At 47.8% G+C, this 20,749-nt stretch overlaps 1 protein-coding gene and 1 long non-coding RNA gene across 2 annotated transcripts in view; both read right to left on the minus strand.

Moving 5' to 3' along the window:
* Nucleotides 1-18,564, minus strand: part of FOXJ3 (forkhead box J3) — a 107,354-nt gene extending 88,790 nt beyond the window's left edge. The window contains exon 1 of the mRNA XM_082273187.1: nt 18,195-18,564. Coding sequence (XP_082129313.1) covers nt 18,195-18,518 — 324 coding nt within the window. The 5' untranslated portion in view covers nt 18,519-18,564. The remainder of the gene's footprint in view (nt 1-18,194) is intronic.
* The window catches only part of LOC309567741, an 86,300-nt gene continuing 84,113 nt past the window's right edge, over nt 18,563-20,749 (minus strand). Inside the window, exon 3 of the long non-coding RNA XR_014225957.1 lies at nt 18,563-18,666. This is a non-coding gene — a long non-coding RNA (uncharacterized lncRNA). The remainder of the gene's footprint in view (nt 18,667-20,749) is intronic.

Below are 20,749 nucleotides of genomic sequence, written 5' to 3' on the forward strand. Positions count from 1 at the left end.
AGCTTTCTTTTGGTGGTATTTGATCACCTGTGCGATTTTTACTTTTTGCGCTATAAACAAAAAAAAAACGGAATTTTTGTAAAATCTTACCTGTAAAATTCCTTTCTCTGAGTCCTCCGACAGTCGCCGCCTCTTCATATTCGTCACATATGGGGTATTAGACTTTGCTCCGAAGGAGTAGCTAGGCAACAGAATATGTTAACATTAAAGCTTTTAACATATCCCACCCTCAAGGGGTGGTCCCCTCAGTCAATACCCTCCTACTTCCTGCAACCATATCTCAGTTTTAGTGGAATAGCAGTAGAGTATACAACCAAACCCCAAAAGAGGGGCGGGGGCGGCGACTGTCGGAGGACTCCGAGAAAGGAATTTTACAGGTAAGATTTTACAAAAATTCTGTTTTCTCTTATGTCCTCCGACAGTCGCCGCCTCTTCATATTCGTCACATATGGGGACGTCCCAAAGCAGTGCAAACATGAGGGGTGGGAAACGCATCCGCGCCGAAAGGCAACGCAGTCTCCGCATCAAAGAAAGGAACCTTACCAAAGGAAGGAACCCAGCTGGGCAACAGGAAAAAAACAGGTGCTCAACAGGAGCAACAACCCAGGAAAAGACAAATAACCAGGGGATAAAAAAACTTATCCCAACAGCCAGTGGTCCCTACAAGGGACCCTAGGGAATCGCCGCACTAAGAACCTTGCGGCCAAAGGAAGCATCCGCCGATGCCTGAACATCTACTTTGTAGAATTTTGTGAAAGTGTGCACGGTCGACCAAGTCGCCGCCTTACACACCTGGGCTACAGAAGCCCCATGACGACAGGCCCAAGACGTACTCAGAGATCTAGTAGAATGCGCCTTCACAGGCACAGGGGGAATCTTCCCCTGCAAGGCATAGGCCTGTTCAATGGTCTGCCTGATCCATTTGGCGATGGTAGAGGCCGACGCCGCCATGCCCTTCCGAGGACCCTCTGGAAGAACAAACAAGGAATCCGTCTTTCGAAAAGACTCAGTCAATTTAAGGTAAACCCTTATCGCCCGAACAACATCCAAAGAATGTAATCTCACCTCCTTTGGATGTTTAGGCTTCGCGCACAGCGAAGGCAAGACAATATCCTCATTAAGATGGAATTCCAAAACTCGTTTCGGAAGAAAAGAAGGATTAGGTCGCAAAACCACCTTATCCAAATGAACAAACCAGATACGGAGACTTGCAGGACAAAGCTGCCAGCTCCGACACTCTGCGAGCCGAAGTGATCGCCACCAAAAAGGCGACCTTTTTGGACAACATGGACAAAGATCTCCCTGATCTGTTCAAAAGGAGCACGTTGCAACACAGATAGAACGAGATTCAAGTCCCAAGGGGGCAGAGGATCCCTCCTAGGAGGAACCAGATGCCGCACACCCTGAACAAAAGTGCCAACCAAGGAGTTGGAAGCCACGGGACGTTGAAACAGAACGGCCAGCGCAGACACCTGACCCTTTATCGTAGCCAGCGCCAAACGCTGATCGACACCCATTTGAAGGAAGGACAGCACTCGGGAAACCGAGTACGTGCGGGGAGAAAATCCCCTGGACTCACACCAAGCAAAATAGGCCTTCCAAGTACGGTAATAAACCTTCCCCGAGGAAGACTTCCTCGCGTTGATCAAGGTATGAACGACCTCTGGGGAGAGACCCTTCTCCCTCAGGACCTCGGTCTCAACAGCCAGGCCGTCAAAGCCAGCGACTGTAAAGCAGGATGGTATATTGGTCCTTGAGACAGGAGATCGTCTCGAAGAGGCAGACGCCACGGGGCGTCGACCGCCAGATTCACGAGGTCTGCGTACCAGGACCGGCGAGGCCAGTCCGGTGCCACAAGAATCACCGTGCTGCGTTCCGAGTGTAACCTGCGAAGGAACCTGGACAGCAACTGAATCGGTGGAAACGCGTACATCAGCCTGTGCTGATGCCACGGGGCCACTAACGCGTCCGACGCGTCTGCCCGAGGGTCGCGCGTCCTTGCCACGAACCTTGTAGTTGAGACGAGACGCGAACAGGTCCACATCTGGAAGACCCCACTTCGCGCACAACATCTGGAAGACAGTCGGGTGGAGAGACCATTCCCCCTGATCCAGGGTCTGGCGACTCAGATAGTCCGCCTGCCAGTTCTCCACCCCCGGAATGTGAACCGCCGTTATCGCCGGGACACGAGTCTCGGCCCAAGTCAGAATGTCGGCCACTTCTCGAGCCGCTAGGGCACTCCTGGTGCCCCCTTGGTGGTTGATGTAGGCCACCGCCGTGGCATTGTCCGTCTGCACCCGAACCGGGCAGCCCCGCAGCCGGTCCGTCCAGCGATGAAGACAGAGATTTATCGCACGCAATTCCAGAATGTTGATCGGAAGGGAGGACTCCCCCTCCGACCAAGTCCCCTGGGCGGACAGAACGCCCAGAACACCACCCCAGCCCGACAGTCTGGCATCCGTGGTGATTACCGTCCACGAGATAGGACGAAACGACTTGCCCCCGGACACCATCGGGGACTGGAGCCACCACAGAAGATCTCTTCTGGTGCGACGAGATTAACGAGATTTGAAGATCCAGAGATTGAGGTCGCCCGTCCCACATGGACAGGATCTCCGCTTGGAGACCCCGCGTGTGAAACTGGGCGAAGGGAATCGCCTCGAAGGCCGAGACCATCAATCCCAGACATCTCATGCACGTCCTTAGAGACGAGCGCGGAACGTCCCTGAGGGACCTGACATCCTCCTGAAGAGTTCTGAGTTTGTCTTCCGGCAGGAAGACCTTCGCCTGTACCGAGTCCAGAATCATTCCCAGGTAGGGGAGACGAACCGACGGACCCAGCGTCGACTTTGGAAAATTTATCGTCCAACCAAACTCCTGCAGAGTTTGCATCGTGACAGACAGGTCCTCCTCCAGACCCTGGCTGGTCGCAGACCGAACCAGAATGTCGTCCAGATACCCCAGGACAGAAATGCCCTGGGCCCTCAACAATGCCAGAACCGGTGCAAGCACCTTGGTGAAGACCCGCGGAGCCGAGGCAAGGCCAAAAGGCAACGCCACGAACTGGTAGTGATCCTCCGCAATAACAAATCGAAGGTACCTCTGGTGACCCTCGAAAATGGGGATGTGAAGATACGCATCCTTCAAATCGATGGAGGCCATGAATTCCCCCGGAACCAGGGCAGCCACCACCGACCGCAGGGATTCCATGCGGAACTTGCGAACCCGCACAGAGCGGTTTAGAGCCTTCAAGTCCAGAATTGGACGAACCTTGCCCTCCTTTCTGGGCACGGTGAACAGATTGGAATAAAACCCCCGAAATCTGTCCCGATGAGGCACCGGAACCACCACTCCCGGAGCCCTCAGGTCCCGCACCGCCAGGTGTAGGTCCCGCAAACGCTCTGGAGACAGTTGAAGATTTGAGGGAAAAAATCTGCTCTCCGGCCGAGAGAGAAACTCGATCTTGTAACCAGATCGAACGATCTCCTGAACCCATCTGTCCCGCAAACGGGCCAACCAGGGCTGAAGAAAACCGAGCAAGCGTCCCCCCACCCCAAAACTGGGTGAGGGCGCCCCTTCAGGCCGCACTGTTATGGGCTGCGGATCCGGATTGACCGGACTTCTGTTTACCAGACCAGGGCTTCTTCTGAGAGCCTTGACCTTTGAACGGCTTGCCCTTGTAGTGCGGCCGAAAGGCACGAAAGGACCCCTGAGGGGGCCGAAAATTAGCATGCTTCTTCCCAGAAGCCCCCTTAGCCTTGGGGAAATGGGGCAAGAGAGTGCTCTTACCCCCGGTGATCCCCTTAATCAAACACATCCAAGGACTCCCCAAAAAGGCGAGACCCATCATAAGGCAGATTGGCTAAGGTCTTACGTGAAGACTGGTCCACCGACCAACATTTCAACCAAACCAGGCGGCGAGACAACACCGCCACGCTGTGCACACGTGCAGCCAACGGAACCAGGTCCAGGTCCGCATCACACAGATACATGACACCCTGGTGGATTTGATCCACCATATCCAGGGTCGCCGGCGAGGCCGAATCGGCCACTAGGACGCGCCTAAGCATCTGCGTCCAACTTGCGATCGCCTGGGCCGCCATGAGAGAAGCAAACAGAGCCTTAAGCATAGAACCCGTAACAGAATAAGTATGACGGGCAAGAGACTCCAATCTCCTATCCGTGGCATCACGGAACACAGGGGAATCCTCTGCAGGAATCGCAGTGGATTTGTTTAAAACCGCAATTGCGTGATCCACTGGGGGAGGCACACACCACCTTTCATCAGTGGAAGGCGAGAAAGGATAACGCAGCTTGAACCTACTTGGTACAGCAAAAGGTTTGCGCAGATTGCGCCATTGTTCCTTAACAGCGCGCTGAAAATCATCATTGCAGGGAAAAACCTGCGGCGTCCTGCGTTTTCTCTGCGTCCCATAAGCCGCCAAGGCAGCGGGGGGACACACTTCATCCTGCAAACGCAGCGTTTGCTTTATGGAAGCAATCAATTCATCCATGATTGCAAGCTCTTCAGGCGAGCCAGGGGGAGAATTATCAACCCCTTCAACTTCAGCCTCCACCTCGGACCCCACTAGATCCAGGGAGGAGCGGGACCCCGATAAGGAGGCCCCCGCCATAACAGCCCCATCACCTTCACCCTCAGAATCAGAGGAAAGAGCAACTCTGGGTCTTTTAGCAGATTGAGCAGCCACCAGCATCTGCACCTGAGCAGCAAGGCCAGCCACAATAGAGGCTAAATCCCCCCCTGGGGGGGAAACAGCGGTCCCCTGGCTTTCCACCAAGGCAGTAGGAAATTTGCCCTCCTGAGAATCCATTGCCCCTATAACAAATGCCGGATAATAAAGGGTTAACTGCCCCTTTAATCAAGCGCGGCGAGCGCAGCCCACCGCACCCACACAAGCACAATGAGACCCCCACAGGGAATATTAAACTTAACACAGGCAATGGATAGCAAGAACAGAAGGATAAAACCTGAGAAGACCCTCGCCGCTGCTGCTGCCTCGATCGGTGTTCCTGGAGAAGAGGAAGTGATGCTGCTAGGGCGCTCTATGAAAGCCTATGGGAGGCTACAAGAAAATGGCCGCCATGCATGTAAAACATGCGGCAGGAGCGAGTGTAGGCAAAATGGCGCCGTTTGGCGCCGAAACCGCCGCTCCACAGTACAGTAATGCACACATGTCATCCATGTATAAAAAAACACATGTCAGATCGCCGCAGCGATCGCTGTATAATGCCCAAACATGCCACAAAACATGCCCCACAGCACACAGCTTCTCACACTGACAAGGCTGACACACAGTGTCACACAGCTCCCCCCCCCCCCCCCCCTGCAGCCCACAGCATGCAGCCGAGAGATAGGGAGACAAACAGTGTGAATAGAGGCAAGTTACACAGTCCCAGACTGACACCCCCCCAGACAGACATGTCCCCACATGAATACACTTACCTCACATGGCGTGGGGGACCCGCACAGGCGAACAAGCCGCTGTACATGAGGCAGGGAGAGTCGCATACAAGACGCACAGAATGGGGGTTAAGAAACCGCACAGCGTCCAGTGAGGTAGCCACCTCACCAATCATCCCTGCACCGAACAGGGATGGGTCGTTCACTGTGCCAGGAGCGTTACCTGGCTGAACGCTCGATGGCAGGCTGGGAAGCCACTGACCCACGACCTGCGACCAGGGGGATCAGCCCGAGACCCAGCCCGCATGATCCTCTTCATCCGAAGAACTAACTAATGCTGACAAAAAGAACAGCTAAGTAAAGGTAGAGAGAAAACTCAAACAAAAATCCAAAAAAGAAGAAAGAGTCTGGGGCAGAAAGCCCCAGCACAGAGAGAGCCAGCTACTCCTGACAAGCTAGACATTGAAACTGAGATATGGTTGCAGGAAGTAGGAGGGTATTGACTGAGGGGACCACCCCTTGAGGGTGGGATATGTTAAAAGCTTTAATGTTAACATATTCTGTTGCCTAGCTACTCCTTCGGAGCAAAGTCTAATACCCCATATGTGACGAATATGAAGAGGCGGCGACTGTCGGAGGACGTAAGGCTCCATTCACACCTGGGCGTTTTCAGCTCCAAAAACGCTCAAAAGAAACACTTCCAAAACGCCCAACAAGTAAAACCCCATTCATTTAAATGGCCCCTGTTCACATCTGAGCGTTTTGCAAAACGCCTGTAGCTGGAAAAAGTACATGAGCTTCTTTTTGGGCTGATTACCAGCGTTTTTGATAGATGTCAATGAAAAACGCCTGAAAAAATTGCGGTAAAATCGCGGTAAAAATCGCGGTAAAATCGCTGTAAAAACGCTACGCTCAAGTGTGAATGCAGCCTAAGAGAAAGAGCGTTTATTTTGCAAAAATAACAATTTTTCACATTTTTTTTTATATGAAATTCCCCCCCAAAAAAATGTAAAAATCTAAATTTTTTAACATTTTAGGCCAATTTGTTTTATGCTACATATGTTTGGTAAAAAAATAAAAAAAATAAAAAAATCACAATAAGCGTATTTTGATTGGTTTGCGCAAAAGTTATAGTTATTTCTGTCATTTTTGGTGTTTTTTTTTTTTTTACGCGTAATGGCGGCGATCTGCGTTTTTATTTTTTGCGGTACTGCGACATTGCGGCGGACAGATCGGACCCTTGACTGACATTTTTGACACTTTTGGGGTTACCAGTGACATTACGACAGTAATCAGTGCTATACATATGCACTGTTACTGTAAAATGACACTGGCAGTGAAGGGGTTAACTTTTTTTGAGAGGGAGGGGTTAAGTGTGTCCCTAGGGGCGTGCTTCTAACTGTGATTGGCTGTGGCTTGAGGTGTAGGAACAGAGATCAACGGTCCTACATAGTAGAACCGTATGATCTCCATTCTTAAACAGGGGAGAATGACAGGCGGCTTGTTTACATTAGCCGCCTGCCTTTCTCCCGCTCTAACGGACGATCACGAGTGACTGGCGGACATCGGGTCCGCCGGGCACACGGGCGGGGGGGGTCATCCGGCGGCGCGCACTCGCTCCCCTGAGCCTCACAGGCTAGGTGACGTACCCCTATGTCACTTTGCCTGTGAGGGGCTGACCGCCGCAGTATATGTACTTACAGCGGTCAGCAAGTGGTTAAAGATGGAAGCTTACTTCCTCTTTAAAGTAGAACTATGGGCAAAACTTGGAGGGTTATAACCCACCAGATTTTTTTTTCATCATCATTGCAAAGATTTTGATTCACTTCCTGTCCCATAGCCAAACAGGAAGTGAGAGGAAATCCCTTCAAATTAAGGCAGTTCCTTGGGGATCCCCGGGTCATCAGAACTAGCGCCCCATTGGAATATTTACCCTCTATTACTTTACTTTCAATGATAATGATAAAACAGGACAAATAGAGAGGATGAATCTCCTTAACAAGGATACAGAGAGCAATAAAAACTGAAAGGGGTTCTAATCCCTCTCCACTCTATCCAAAAAAAAAAAAAAAAAAAAGTTTTTCCTTTAGTTTTACTTTAATGCATTCCCTGCATTAGAGTAAATGTAGTTGTATCATCCCCCTCACCTCTCTGTATACTGTACTGTGTACACCTATTTGTATCCAGTGCTGTGCCCATCTGCAGCTGTGATAGTCTGTGTTCCATTCCTCACAGGACACAGAGGCAGCAGTGGGAGCCACTGGCTGCTGCCAATTAAATTCTATGAGGAGAGAGTAGGAGCAGAGTCAAGCAGCGCTGTGTATGACTATGCACGCACACAGCCCAGCTCAGGGGCAAGCCTGCAGGTGTGCTCCCATAGCAAGCAGCTTGCAATGGGGACACACACAGAAGAGGGGGAGCTGAGAGCAATATTGGGGGAACCCCAAAAAAGGAGGTTTGGGGCACCTCTGTGCAATGGTATAACAGGTTTATTATTTGAATTTAATAAAATATCCTTTACAACCACTTAAACTATTCCTTCAGACCATAATGCAATAAAATCCCCAGACCTGGCCAAATTGTCAAGGGAGATCACCCAACATAATGCAATCACTTAGCACACTGTTATAGCACACACCACCATTTAGACAAATATGTGGAGGCATTTCTGTAACCGTGCGAAGACTGTCTGCATGATCAAGCATGTCCTGAGCAGAATATAGTGGACATGAAACAAGCCTTAAAGTATATGTAAACATTTCAGTCTATGAATGTATGCTTACATTCAGCAGAGCTTCTTTGAACAGGCTATATAACCTTATCAAAAATGCATATTAAAAAATCTCTTGGCTTCTTTTTATTGGTGATCACGTGACTGCTATATCCCTTTCCTTTCTCTCTAAGCTCTGAGGGGTGGGGGTAGAATCTCCTACTGACACATACCAGGCAGGAGCTGCTATCAGTCAGGTTTTGCAGGGCTGGATAGGGGGTATATCAGCCTTTAGGCCAAGTACTGCAATGTCATGGCATGGGGACCTGTAGGTCTTATGGGAAGAAGGGAGGCAAACGGACCAGGCAAAGGCCCCTTTCACACGGGCTTTCCAATCCGGTCTGCCTGTCAGTTTTTCAGGCGGACCCGTTTAGATGCTCCATGCACCCCTATGGAGCAGCGGATGTCAGCGGAGACCTCTCCACTGACACCCGCTGCTATCCGATCCGGTCCGTGAAATCCGGACAGATGGAAACCCTATTTTCCATCTGTCTGGAGGATCAGATCGGATGAAAACGGACAGGCGGTCCGTTTTCATCCGATCTCCCATAGAGGAGAGCAGGGCTCTGACAGCTTCATCTCTGCAAAGTAACCGGAGTCGGAGCTATCATCCGCTCAGCAAAACAGAGTCCGTTGAGCGCACCGCCCGTGTGAAAGGGGCCTAAGGCTACATGTCCTCTGGCCACCCCTAAACGTAACCCTCTTGGTAGCAGAAAGACACTAAATGCGGCAAAAAAACGGTTGGCGTTTAAGTACTCGCCACTCAAATGAATAAACGCCCAAGCACTTAGAGCCTATTCACATTAGCGCGACTTGTCAGGCAACTTGTCAGCCTGACAAGTTGCGCTCCCTCACGGTCAATTGACCGCTACAGAGCCTGTTCTAATAGGAGTGACACAAGTCGCTCCGACTTAGAAAAAGGGTCCTGTACTATTTCTGGGCGACTTGCATAGACTTCCATTATGTGAAGTCCCTGCAAGTCGCTCCGAAGTCATGGTGCAATGTTATGCACAAGTCGCCCCCGAAGTAGTAAGGAGTCGTGTCGCCTCTATGTGAACCGGTTCTTAACGTAGCTAGCACTCAAGCGCGTTTACATGCATTTTTGCACCAAAATGTTCCTCTCCTGAACGATGATATCATGATAGTTTGTAATTTTAGGTTTTACATATGCATAAAACCTATAGCGAAAAAATGTTTTCCACCGTTTCAGGCAGACAGTGGAAAACCTGTTCACACGCTCTTCAACCTTGGCAGTTCCAGGGTGAAGGTCTCCCTGTGGATTGTCGGTTTAAACCATGCTGGCAGTACTTCTTCAAAGCTGCTGCTTTACTTAAAGTATATGTAAACCTTCGCCTTGTAAAAAAAAAAAAACATAACACGGGTGCGTTATGCATTTTAAACGGGGAGGTGCGTTCTTTGTGCAGGTTTTTTTTTTTAACCGATCAAAAATGCAGCAAGCAGGATTTTTAACAGCACAACAGAAGCAACATACCAGTGTGAAGATATATATAGAATTTAAAAAGGGATACGTTTCTCTTGTGCTAAAGGTGGCAATAATGGGCAGCAATAAATTCAGATTCATTTAAATTCATGATATTAATTGAAAAAGTCAAATATAATAGAATTACATATAAAAAAAATAATTTTTAATGTGTATATATATATATATATATATATATATATATATATATATATATATATATATATATATATATATATATATATATATATATATACACACACACACATACATATACATATATTATATATATATATATATATATATATATATATATATATATATATATATATATATATATATATATATATATATATATAAGGGATGCACCGAATATTCGGCGGCCGAACATTATTCGGCCGAAAGTAGAGAAAATGGCACTTTGGGTGTTCGGCCGAATAAGTCAAAAGGCCGAATAATTTTGAGCCGAACAATGTCAGCTTCCGCCCTGACCGCTCACCTTCCTCATTGCGGCTCGCGGCTCCCTTCTCACACGCCGCCGGTGTCGTGTCCGGCCGCAAGTAGGGGGTGTGACGTCACGCGCGCGTCCCGCCCCCTGCTCCTGAAACACCGCGTTCGGTATTCGGCCAAGCATTTCATTATTATTCGGCTTCGGCCAAGAATTTCATTTCGTTGCATCCCTAATATATATATACACACACACACTATATATATATATATATATATATATATATATATATATATATATATATATATATATATATATATATATATATATATATATATATATATATATATATATATATATATATATATATACACACACACACACACACACACACACATACATACATACATATAGACACTTTAATTTTCAAAGTCATGTTTGGTTTTCGGCCAAGTGCATCCTGCATTTTCAGTTTCGGTACCAACATTTCTATTCAGTGCACCTCTACTGACCACGCTGTGTTCTTAAGCCAGGCATGGTCAGTTAGAAAGTAGACTGGCAGGATCACCAAGGATTTCACACAAAAGGAAGCAATACAAAGAACAGGTTACTTTCTCATACAAAAACATGGTACAGCAGGCAGATATCAGGAATATGAAATGTTGGGGTAACATTTTTTTCAGGCCACACCTGGCTTGACTGGGAAATCCACTGCACAACACAGATGCAGTCAGCCCTCAACCCACTTCCAGACTTCACAAATCCTAAGAAAGTTACAGAGCTCTACAAGATGCAAGCCTTACAGTTGCCATATAGAAGATCAGCCAGAGGTGTCTGAAGCCTAAAGTATTCAGGGTCCAATTTATAAAAGAAGAGGGGAATACTGTCAGTGATACTTAAAGCTGACAGCACAAGCATGTTTTGCATTCCATTAGTCTGTCCAATTGTAATAGAAGTAAAGCAGGCCAAGAGCCACATAAGTGACATGGTGGGTGCCGTAAAGTCTCTGTCAGAGCCTGTTCACACTTGTCTGTTTTCTCACAGTAAAACATACATAGGAAGGCATTCCAAGTGCAAATCCCAGAGTTCTATGTAGCCAGTTCACATCTATGCACAGCAGATTGGTACATTTTCTAAATACTATAGCATTTCTGAGCATTCAAGCACCTCCATTAGGCCCTTTTCACACAGGCTTTCCGATCAGGTCCGCCTGTCAGTTTTTCAAGTGGACCTGATTGGATGCTCCATTCACCCCTATGGGGCAGCAGATGTGAACGGTGACACCCGCTGCTATCCGATCTGGTCTGTGAAATCCAGACCAATGGTAACCCTATTTTCCATTCATCTGGAGGATCGGATTAAAAACGGACAAGCGGTCCGTTTTCAACCGATCCCCCATAGAGGAGAGCGGGGCTCCGACAGGTCTGTCTCAGCACTGTGAGCGGATACTGACCGCCTACTCAGCGGGGATCAGCAGATCGATCCCCCACTGGGCAAAGCAGAGCCCACCGGGCGGAAAGCCAGTGTGAAACGACCCTAAAACAAACAGTAAATGTATAAAAATACAAGTTATGTAGCTGTATGCTTGTTTTTTGGCATCTGCACCAGCAAAACTTATTTTCCTTTCAAAACATCCATACATTTCTGGACTGCTGGCAAAGGTCCACAATATCTTATCCTTGGGACTACATAACTCAGGTGACCAAGCAAAGTTTTGATCTATGTCTAGTATCTGTGTGTGGTCATGCTGGAAAACTTGTGTCGCTCAGAAGTTGCTGATCAGTGTATTCAGACAGAGAGGAGTCCCACAGTAAGAATACAACAGCGGATGGGGATGTGGGTGTAGTCTATTTCTCCATCCACCTCACTTCTCCCTCTCGTGTAGAGATTAACATCCAACAACTGGACCATCGTAATAAAAATAAATAAGCTATCGGGCTGAATAGACCCAAACTATCATTTAACTGGGCACATAAGAGGGCCAGAAGAGCGGTTGGGAATGCCAGGAGAAGTTGAAGCCGCTCCTCCCACATGGAGTCTTGGGATCCTAGCTATGGTTTGATAAAGGGGTGTCTTGAAACATATAGCCACACATCACCTCCACTTCCTGTCACCATCACCCAGCCCAGAAAGGTGCAAATTGGAGCTGCAGCCATCTTGCTACACCCGAAAGCCGCAGTTGCCTGAAGCCTGACCGCTGTACTTCCAACAAGAACTTTGCGTCAGCCAGCTGCTTGCCTGCCGAGCTCTGCAGCCTCATGGAGGGTCCCATGGAGGTCTATATGGGTTTATGAAAAGCCTTGATCCACTTTTAAAATTAACGAGAGAATCTTTATTACCTTTTATTCATTTTATTAAATTGCTACACCTAGATGGAGGCACCCTCTTGTGTTTCTGGATCATCGTGGCACTCTGAAGCGGATGATGAAACACAGAGTAACCTAGAGAAAAATTAAAGCAGTGTTCCAGCTGGGGGAAAAACATTTTTTAAGTCAGCAGCTACAAATATTGTAGCTGCTGACTTTTAGTATATAGACCTTTACCTGTCCAAGGAGCCCGCAATGTCAGCATCCCAGCCGATTTATGGATCGGATGGTGCCGGGTGCTGCCGCCACCATTTGTTCTAAGGGAGACCGACAGTGAAGCCTTTCCACTCCACAGACGGTTCCCTACTGTGCATGCGCAAAGCATGCTGCACTAATTGGCCCGACGGCAGGGGGAAGGAGGAGCCGAACTTCCGAGGGACAGTGCCATCTCCCTGAAGTGGGGAAGGGTACATGTCAAAAACAGGTACCTATTCCCCCCCCCCCCCACCGAAAGGTACCAAACGTGGCACCGGAGAGGGGGGGTAGATGAGCTGAAGTTCCACTTTTGGGTGGAACTCCGCTTTAAGTCACCCAAAGCAACTAAACAGATTACAGCCTTTAAAATGTTCCAAAACTTTGAAGGGACAGCCCACTCCCCATAAAAGCCAACTTCTGGTTTATTGAAAATAATGCACAAGCAGTTCATCTGGTACCATAGATGTGCCATAGATGTACCATTGCGCGTCACTCCTCACAGGAGCTATGACTAGGATCTTATGAGGAGTGACACACATTGAGGATTCTATGGCACCAGATGAACTGTTTGTACATTATTTTCAATAAACCAGAAGTTGGCTTTTATGGGGAGTGACTCTCCCTTACGCATTTTAGAATATTCAAAAACTGTATGCGTTGGGGCTCACAACTACTAGAGCCAGCTTCTGCAGCCTGCAGAGAATGAGTGAAAAATTTAGCCTGCAGCAGTGCAATGTTCATTTGTAGTAACTCTCTCAGTTTAACGCTCGGGATGGCTTGCGAGGGATAGGCAGGCCACTTCTTGGGTAAAGTGCCACTGCGGCATTAAGTGCCTGGCACTTTCAATACAGCTACGATTCCAACACAGCGACACCCCATCATCCTCTCACCCCGTCGTCTCTGCTCTACTCTTTCAGTTAACTGCTTACACTTTTCCTTGCAACACAAAAGCCACTCTGCCTGCAATCTACTGCTGCCTGCTGTAACCATCGGTAAGTGATTACCCTTTCCCTGCAACACAAAAATCTCTCTGCCTGCAATCCACTGCTGCAACCATCGGTAACTGCTTACACTTTTCCATGCAACACAATGCCACTCTGTTACAGCAGGCAGCAGTGGACTGCAGACAAAATTGGTAACCACTGCCAAAACTCTTCTCTGAAACACTGGGCTATATTGCATGACCAATATCAACTACTGCTTCGCTAAGTGGTGGTTCACATATATGCGATGTGAGACATGGCATGTGATTTGTACCACACTGCTTGCTAAGCAAATAAAATGCGATGTCTGTGCGATGCAATTTCAGCCATACAGATTGCATAGCTGAATTTGCATCGCATTCGGACCAAAGTCCCGCAGGACCCTTTTTTGGTCCGCACCAGAATGGAATCTCATTGGTGTTTACACCTATGCAATCAGATTCCTGTCCCATCTGACAGTTCACATTGCGATATACAAACTAATCTTTGGGTGTCGTTAACTTTGTATTGACACTCCCAGCAGTTCACATATGGCAGTGTGAACTGCCTGTGAGTCGGGTGCGATGCGGTAACCTACAGTGGATTCACAGGGCTCCCGCATCGCACCAAGGTGAACCGGCACTAAGACTTTAAAACTCCTGTTTATACTTGTCTGTTAAAGTTACACTTCCTTATTATGGTGCTTTGGCCCAGATCAAATACCCAGTCTTATTCTGCTGTCTCCCTCTTGCTTAGCAATTTGTTTAGGGCAAAAAAAAAACACTTTCACCATGTGCACTTCTTGGGTAAAGTGCTCCTGCGGCATTAAGTGCCTGGCACCTTAAATAAGGCACTACTATAAAGGCAAGTACAAACCTTAAGATGAAAGGTATTTTTTAAGAGAACTTGGCGTTTTTCTCTCTCCCCTCCCCCGTTTCTCCACCCTCCAACATGCTCAAACTACTCTTTGTAACAACATCCACTCTCAAACTTTCATCTCTTCACCCCCCCCCCCCCCCCGCCCCCCCCCCCCCCCCCACAATCTGTACATATCCCCCTCACTTTTGCCCTCTCAACATTACTGCACTTGCCTCCTGCTCATTCGAAGCCCACACAATGCCACCTTTTCTACTTCACTGCAGCACCTGCCCTCATAAATCCCACTCCCACCTTGTGGCCCTCACCCTCCTACTACTCCTAACTTCTGGGGATATCACCCCAAGCACTGGCCCTCCCCCAGCCAATTCTTAACCCCAGAATTTTCAGTCTACCATCTGACAGTAGCTGTAACTTCTGCTCCCTTATCTCAATTCCCTTGATTCCATAAGTCAGCACCACCCCCCTTTTGTGTGCTCTCTGGAATGCCCACTCAGTCTCGAACAAACTTGACTCGTCAATTACCTTTTTTCTCTCCAAACCTCTCAAATTTACTTGCCATCAGCAAAACCTGGCTCCAGGAATCCAACACTGCCTCTCCAGCTGCCCTCTCCCATGGTGGCCTCCTCTGGACTCACTCACCTAGATCCAGCGGATAAAAAGAGGCAGAGTTGGACTTCTCTCCCCACAAAGCTCCTTCCAGGTTCTTCCTGCACCTCCCTCTTTCCCTCTGCTACTTTGAAGTGCACTGCATTCGCCTTTTTTCTCCAGTTTTTATGAGGATTGCAGTAATTTACCAAGCCCCCGACACAGTATCACATTTTCTCGATGACTTCTCCACATGGCTACCTTACTTTCGCTCCTCAGAAGTACCTGCCATCATTCTCGGTGACTAACATTCCAATAAATGCTAACACCTCAGCCACTTCGCAACTACTCAATTTAACCTCTTTCAACCTAACACAATGGACAGAAACCACCACCCACTCCAATGGCAACGCTCTTGACCTCGTATTCTCCCACCTCTGCACTCCGCTCAACGTCTCTATTACCCCTTTTCCTCTCCGATTACAACCTTATAAGTTTCACACTCTCCGCCTTCTACCTCCAATGCCAACCTGCAAACATTTACCCACAGGAACCTGCGCCACCTCAACCCTTCCCTTCTCCATTCTGCTACTGACTGCCTTTATGACAAAATTGCACCCCTATCCTGCCTATACCTGGCCACTTCTGTCTACAGCAACATACTCTCATCCTCCCTGGACACACACGCCCCCCTTTCTACACGTAGAACCAGGCCTCATCGGCTACAACCCTGGCAACCAGATGACACCAGAAGTCTCAAGAAACACAGCTCTTGAGCGAGTGTGGCGAAAAACTAAATTCCTACAAGTCTTCACCCTCTACAAATCTGCCCTTCTCAAATACAACTCCTGCCTCCACTCCACCAAACAAACCTACTACACCACTCATCAAAACCTCGACAACTCTTCTCTACCCTTAATTCCTTACTTCTCCCCCCACTGCCTCCACCCACCAACTTGCTTACAGCCCAGCAGATTGCCAATCAGTTCAAAAACAAATTCAACATAATTTGTGATGATATCCAGCATCCATCTTCCTCCACCTCCAAACTCAGCACTTTCCTTCTTCAACCCTGTTACCACTGATGAAGTTGCCAAACTCCTTTCCACAGCCCACTTCACTACTTGTCCCCTGGACTCCCTCCCCACGCAACTACTGCAAACACCCTCTTGCTCTATCCTAAACTCTCTAACCCACATCTTCAACCTCTCCCTTTCTTCTGGCACCTTTCCCTCGCCACTCAAACATGCACTGGTTACCCCCATACCTAAAAATTTCCTCACTAGACCCCACCTGTCTGGAAAACTTAAGACCAATTTCCCTGCTCCCATTTGCCTCCAAGCTTCTTGAACACCTTGTTCACAAACGTATGAGTTGCTACCTCACTAACCACAACCTTCTCGATCCCCTACAGTCCGACTTCCGTCCACAACATTCAACAGAAACTGCCCTACTAAAACTCACCAACAACCTACTAACTGCTAAAACCAATAGCCAGTACTCCATACTCTTAGACCTTTCTGCAGCTTTCAACACAGCTGACCACCCACTCCTCAAACTCCACCCCCTTGGCCTCCACCACTCTACTCTTTCCTGGTTCTCCTCCTACCTATCTCAGCGCACTTTCAGCATCACATATAACATCTCCTCTGCTCCCCTTCCTCTTTCTGTTGGGGTACCCCCCAAGGCTCTGTCCTAGGGCCCCACTATTTTCTCTCTATACCTTTTCCCTGGGCCAGTTGATAACGTCCCACGGTTTCCATTACCACCTTTGTGCTGACGACACCCAGATCTATCTCTCGACTCCTCAACTCACTGCCTCAATCTCCTCACGCATCACAAACTTACTGAGTGGCATATCAGTATGGATGTCACACCACTTCTTCAAACTCAAACTCTTGAAGACTGAGCTTATAAAATTTCCTCCTCCCCGATTCCCTCCACATGACTTTACCATTGAGATCAATGGCAAAACCTTTGGTCCTTCCACACAGTGCCAGGGTGATGGGTGTAATCATAGACTTTAACCTCTCCTTCAGCCCCCACATCCAATCACTGGCTAAATCTTGCCGCCCTAACCTCCGTAACATGTCCAGAAATCGACCCTTCCTAACCAACGACACCACAAAACAACTTATTCACTCTGTTATTTCCCGCCTTGACTACTGCAACTCCCTCCTCACTGGCCTAACTTTACACAGGCCATCACCCCCTTCAGTCCATCATGAATGCTGCTGCCTGAGTAATACACCTTACTAACCGATTTGTGACTGCTTCCCCTCTCTGCCAATCTCTTCACTGGCTTCCCCTAACCCACTGTATAAAATCCTCTCCCATCCTCTGGAACTCCCTGCCCCAGTAAGTCCATTAAGCGCCTACCCTGTCCGCCTTTAGGTGATCCTGGAAAACACACTTATTCAGGGAAGCCAACCCCACCACCTAAGATCTGTACTCTAGTCCCCTCCATTAGATCATCCCCCGCAGCCACTACCTTTTGTACCACCTCCCCCTCCCTTTAGATTGTAAGCTCCATGAGCAAGGCTCTCCGAGGCCTTTTGTATTGTACTGTATTGTAAATTGGGCTGTCCCCCTTTTTATGTGTAAAGCGCTGCATAAACTGTTGGCGCTAAATAAATCCTGAATAATAATAAATTATACAATAATAATAATACATTCAGGTTACTTGTTTCATGTGAATGAAAGTGGCGCACGATTTGTAGCCTTGTACAGCAGCCCTAACTTCTTAACTTGCCCTAGTTTGTCCCAGCTCCTGTCACTGCCACTTTGGTTGGGTGGCATGTAAAATGTGGAGAAAAATATGAAACCATATACAATAAAAAAATAAATTAGAAGATTATTATTCAAATTGATCACGTACAGTTCATGATTTTTATTTTTTTTTTTCTATATAGAGAACAGTCATTTAGGGAGGAAAAAAAGCCAAATAATTGTAATAATATAATAATAATAAGGGACAGACCAAATCTGAAAAATCCAAAGCGATGCTCATCGGCACCAAGCTGTCGAAGCATGGTTGGCATTGCACACAACAAAAATGGATATTTTAAAGCAGTAGATGATTCTTACCTTCCAGCCGCTGCCAGCCTCCTTGTAATAAGGAAAATTGTCACATATCCATTGGTAAATCTCACTAAGAGTCATTTTCTTTTTTGGCGAGCTGTTGATTGCAAACGTGATAAGGCTGGCGTAGCTATAGGGTGGCTTCCCGTCTTTGTGCTGCTGTACTTCCTCCTGGTCCAGTGTGGTGTTGGGGTCGATAAGTGCGCTCTTCTTGGTGATGCCGGATCCATGAGTGCTCTGGGCGGAGTCAGAATTCTGAATGGCAGCCCTCACGGTCAGCTGGGGAAGCCAGTCCATAGAGGTGAGGCTGCTCTCGAGCTCTGAAGTCATTTTTTGCTTTTAGCTTTTTGATGGAGACACTGTGCTTGGGAGGGGGAGGGGGGAGGGGAAGGGGAAAGAGGGGAAAAAGCCAAAGCGAATAGGTGTTCAAGTACTGTAACTTTAAGACTTCCAAATGAAGGGATGACCGAGATTTAATCTGAAACAGAAGACAGTAGCATGTAAGGTTTTTAAGAGCGAAAAAAAAAAAAAATGTATTCATTCAAAATCCTTTTCTCTGATGTTCTTTGATGGGCACAGTTCCAGAATCTTCTTGACCATTGGGTTATGCAGCCCCCCTATAGGAGTAGGACACTAGGCAGGAAAAAGCTTTACCATGCCTATGGAGCAATCCCAGGGGGTATACTCCCCCTTCCTGCTATAGGCATTGAGTTTAGTTGCAAGCAGTGTTAGAAGAAAAATAACCCAACTCATCACAAGGGTGGGTGCTGTGTCCCTCAATGAACATCAGAGAAAAGGATTTTAAAGTAAGACAAAACTATTTTCTCTTTCGTTCATTGACAGACACAGCTCCCGAATCTTCTTGACCATTGGGACGTCCCAAAGCAGTGTCAAACTTGAGGGGTGGGAAAACACAACAGAAAAAAAAAAATTCACAAAAGGCTAAAACATAGCCAAACAGGTAACATGGAGCTCAACCAGGAAGAACTCGAGCTCACCTGAAAAAAAAAAAAACAAACACCCTCAAAAGAGAACTAATCCTCTCAAACAGCGGCCTGCAAAACGTTGCGGCCAAAAGAAGCATCCGCAGATGGCAACACATGTATTGTATAAAATTTTGTTAAAAAGTGTGCACAGACGACCAGGTGGCCGGAGACTGTACTGGGGGAGCCAAGTGGCAAACCCCCTAAATAAAGATGTGAACCCATGAATAGTAAAAAACTACTGCCAAGGTCAAAAACCTGGCCCTTGACAGTACCCAAGGCCAGACGCTGCTCAACACCTTGTTGGAGGAATGCAAAAATTCGAGCCACCAAAACGGGACGGGGCTGAACCCCAAGAGACTCAAACCATGCAATGTACGCCTTCCAGCGCAATGGTAAAATCTTTCTAGGAGGTAGATTTTCTAGCCTTTTACAACGTGGGAATCACAGATTCAGACAACCCCCTATCCTTCAACACCTGTCTTTCAACAGGCAAGCCGTTAAAGCCAGCAACTGTAAAGCAGGATGGAAGATTGGCCCCTGGGCCAATAAATCTTTTCTGAGGGGGAAGTCTCCTAAGGGGCATTGGCGACCAGCCGTACCAGATCGGCGTACCAAGACAGTCGAGGCCAGGCTGGAGCCACTAAGATGACCGGATCCTTTCTGCCTTGATCCTTCACGGGAGACTCGGCAGAAGTTTAAGCGGGGAAAGATACTGGCCCCAAGGAGACACCAGTTTGTCTGACATCGGTCATAGGATCCCAAGACCTTGCCACAATTCTCTGTACCTTCCTGTTGAGACGAAAGGCCAACAGGTCCACTTTGCAAGTTCCCCACACAGCTGAACCTTAGAATGCCGGCTACCTCCCGAGGCCACCAGGACACTTCTTGTACCCTGTTGGTGATTGACACACGCCACGGCCGTGGCATTGTCTGATTGAATCATTACCTGGCACTTCTGAAGGAGATTGTTCCAATGAGCCATACAAATCTTATCGCCAATACTGCAATCCCCTGCTGCCGCCACAATGCCAACACTTTTGTGAATACCCAGGGAGCTGAGGTGACCAAAGGGTAATGGGTTTTTGTTGATGCTTATATTAGGTTTTTAGTTCAATAATCTAATAAAAAGCAAATGTTTAAACCCACTATTGGCACAAAGTTGAATCGAGCATAAATTAGGTTTTAATGTTGGCGCTATAACCGTGTCCGTTCTAAATTCAGCACTTACTGCGAGAGCAGTAAGATGGCTTTCTGGTCTAGCAATATTTAGGAGTACCAACATGGCGGCTAGGTGTATCCTGGGTGCTAGGACACGGGGTGGCAATAAAAACCGGGAGCACGCAAAGATGGCGTCGCTCCAGAGGAGGTCTTAATGATGACACGCGTAGGGTAGAATTCAGAACATCAACGTCACTTCCGGTTAGGGGAGTCTGAGCCCTGGAACGCGGAAGTGTCCCGGCGTCCCCCCGCTGAATAGCTAGATTCAAAACTGGGTTATACTGCTTTTTCTTGGGTACTGTATTGTACATATTACGCTATGGGGGATCCCCTGTTTGTCATCTGAGTCCACCAGAT

Source organism: Pelophylax lessonae (genome assembly GCF_965119305.1).
Source record: "Pelophylax lessonae genome assembly, chromosome: 12".
In the NCBI taxonomy this organism is placed as follows: Eukaryota; Metazoa; Chordata; class Amphibia; order Anura; family Ranidae; genus Pelophylax; species Pelophylax lessonae.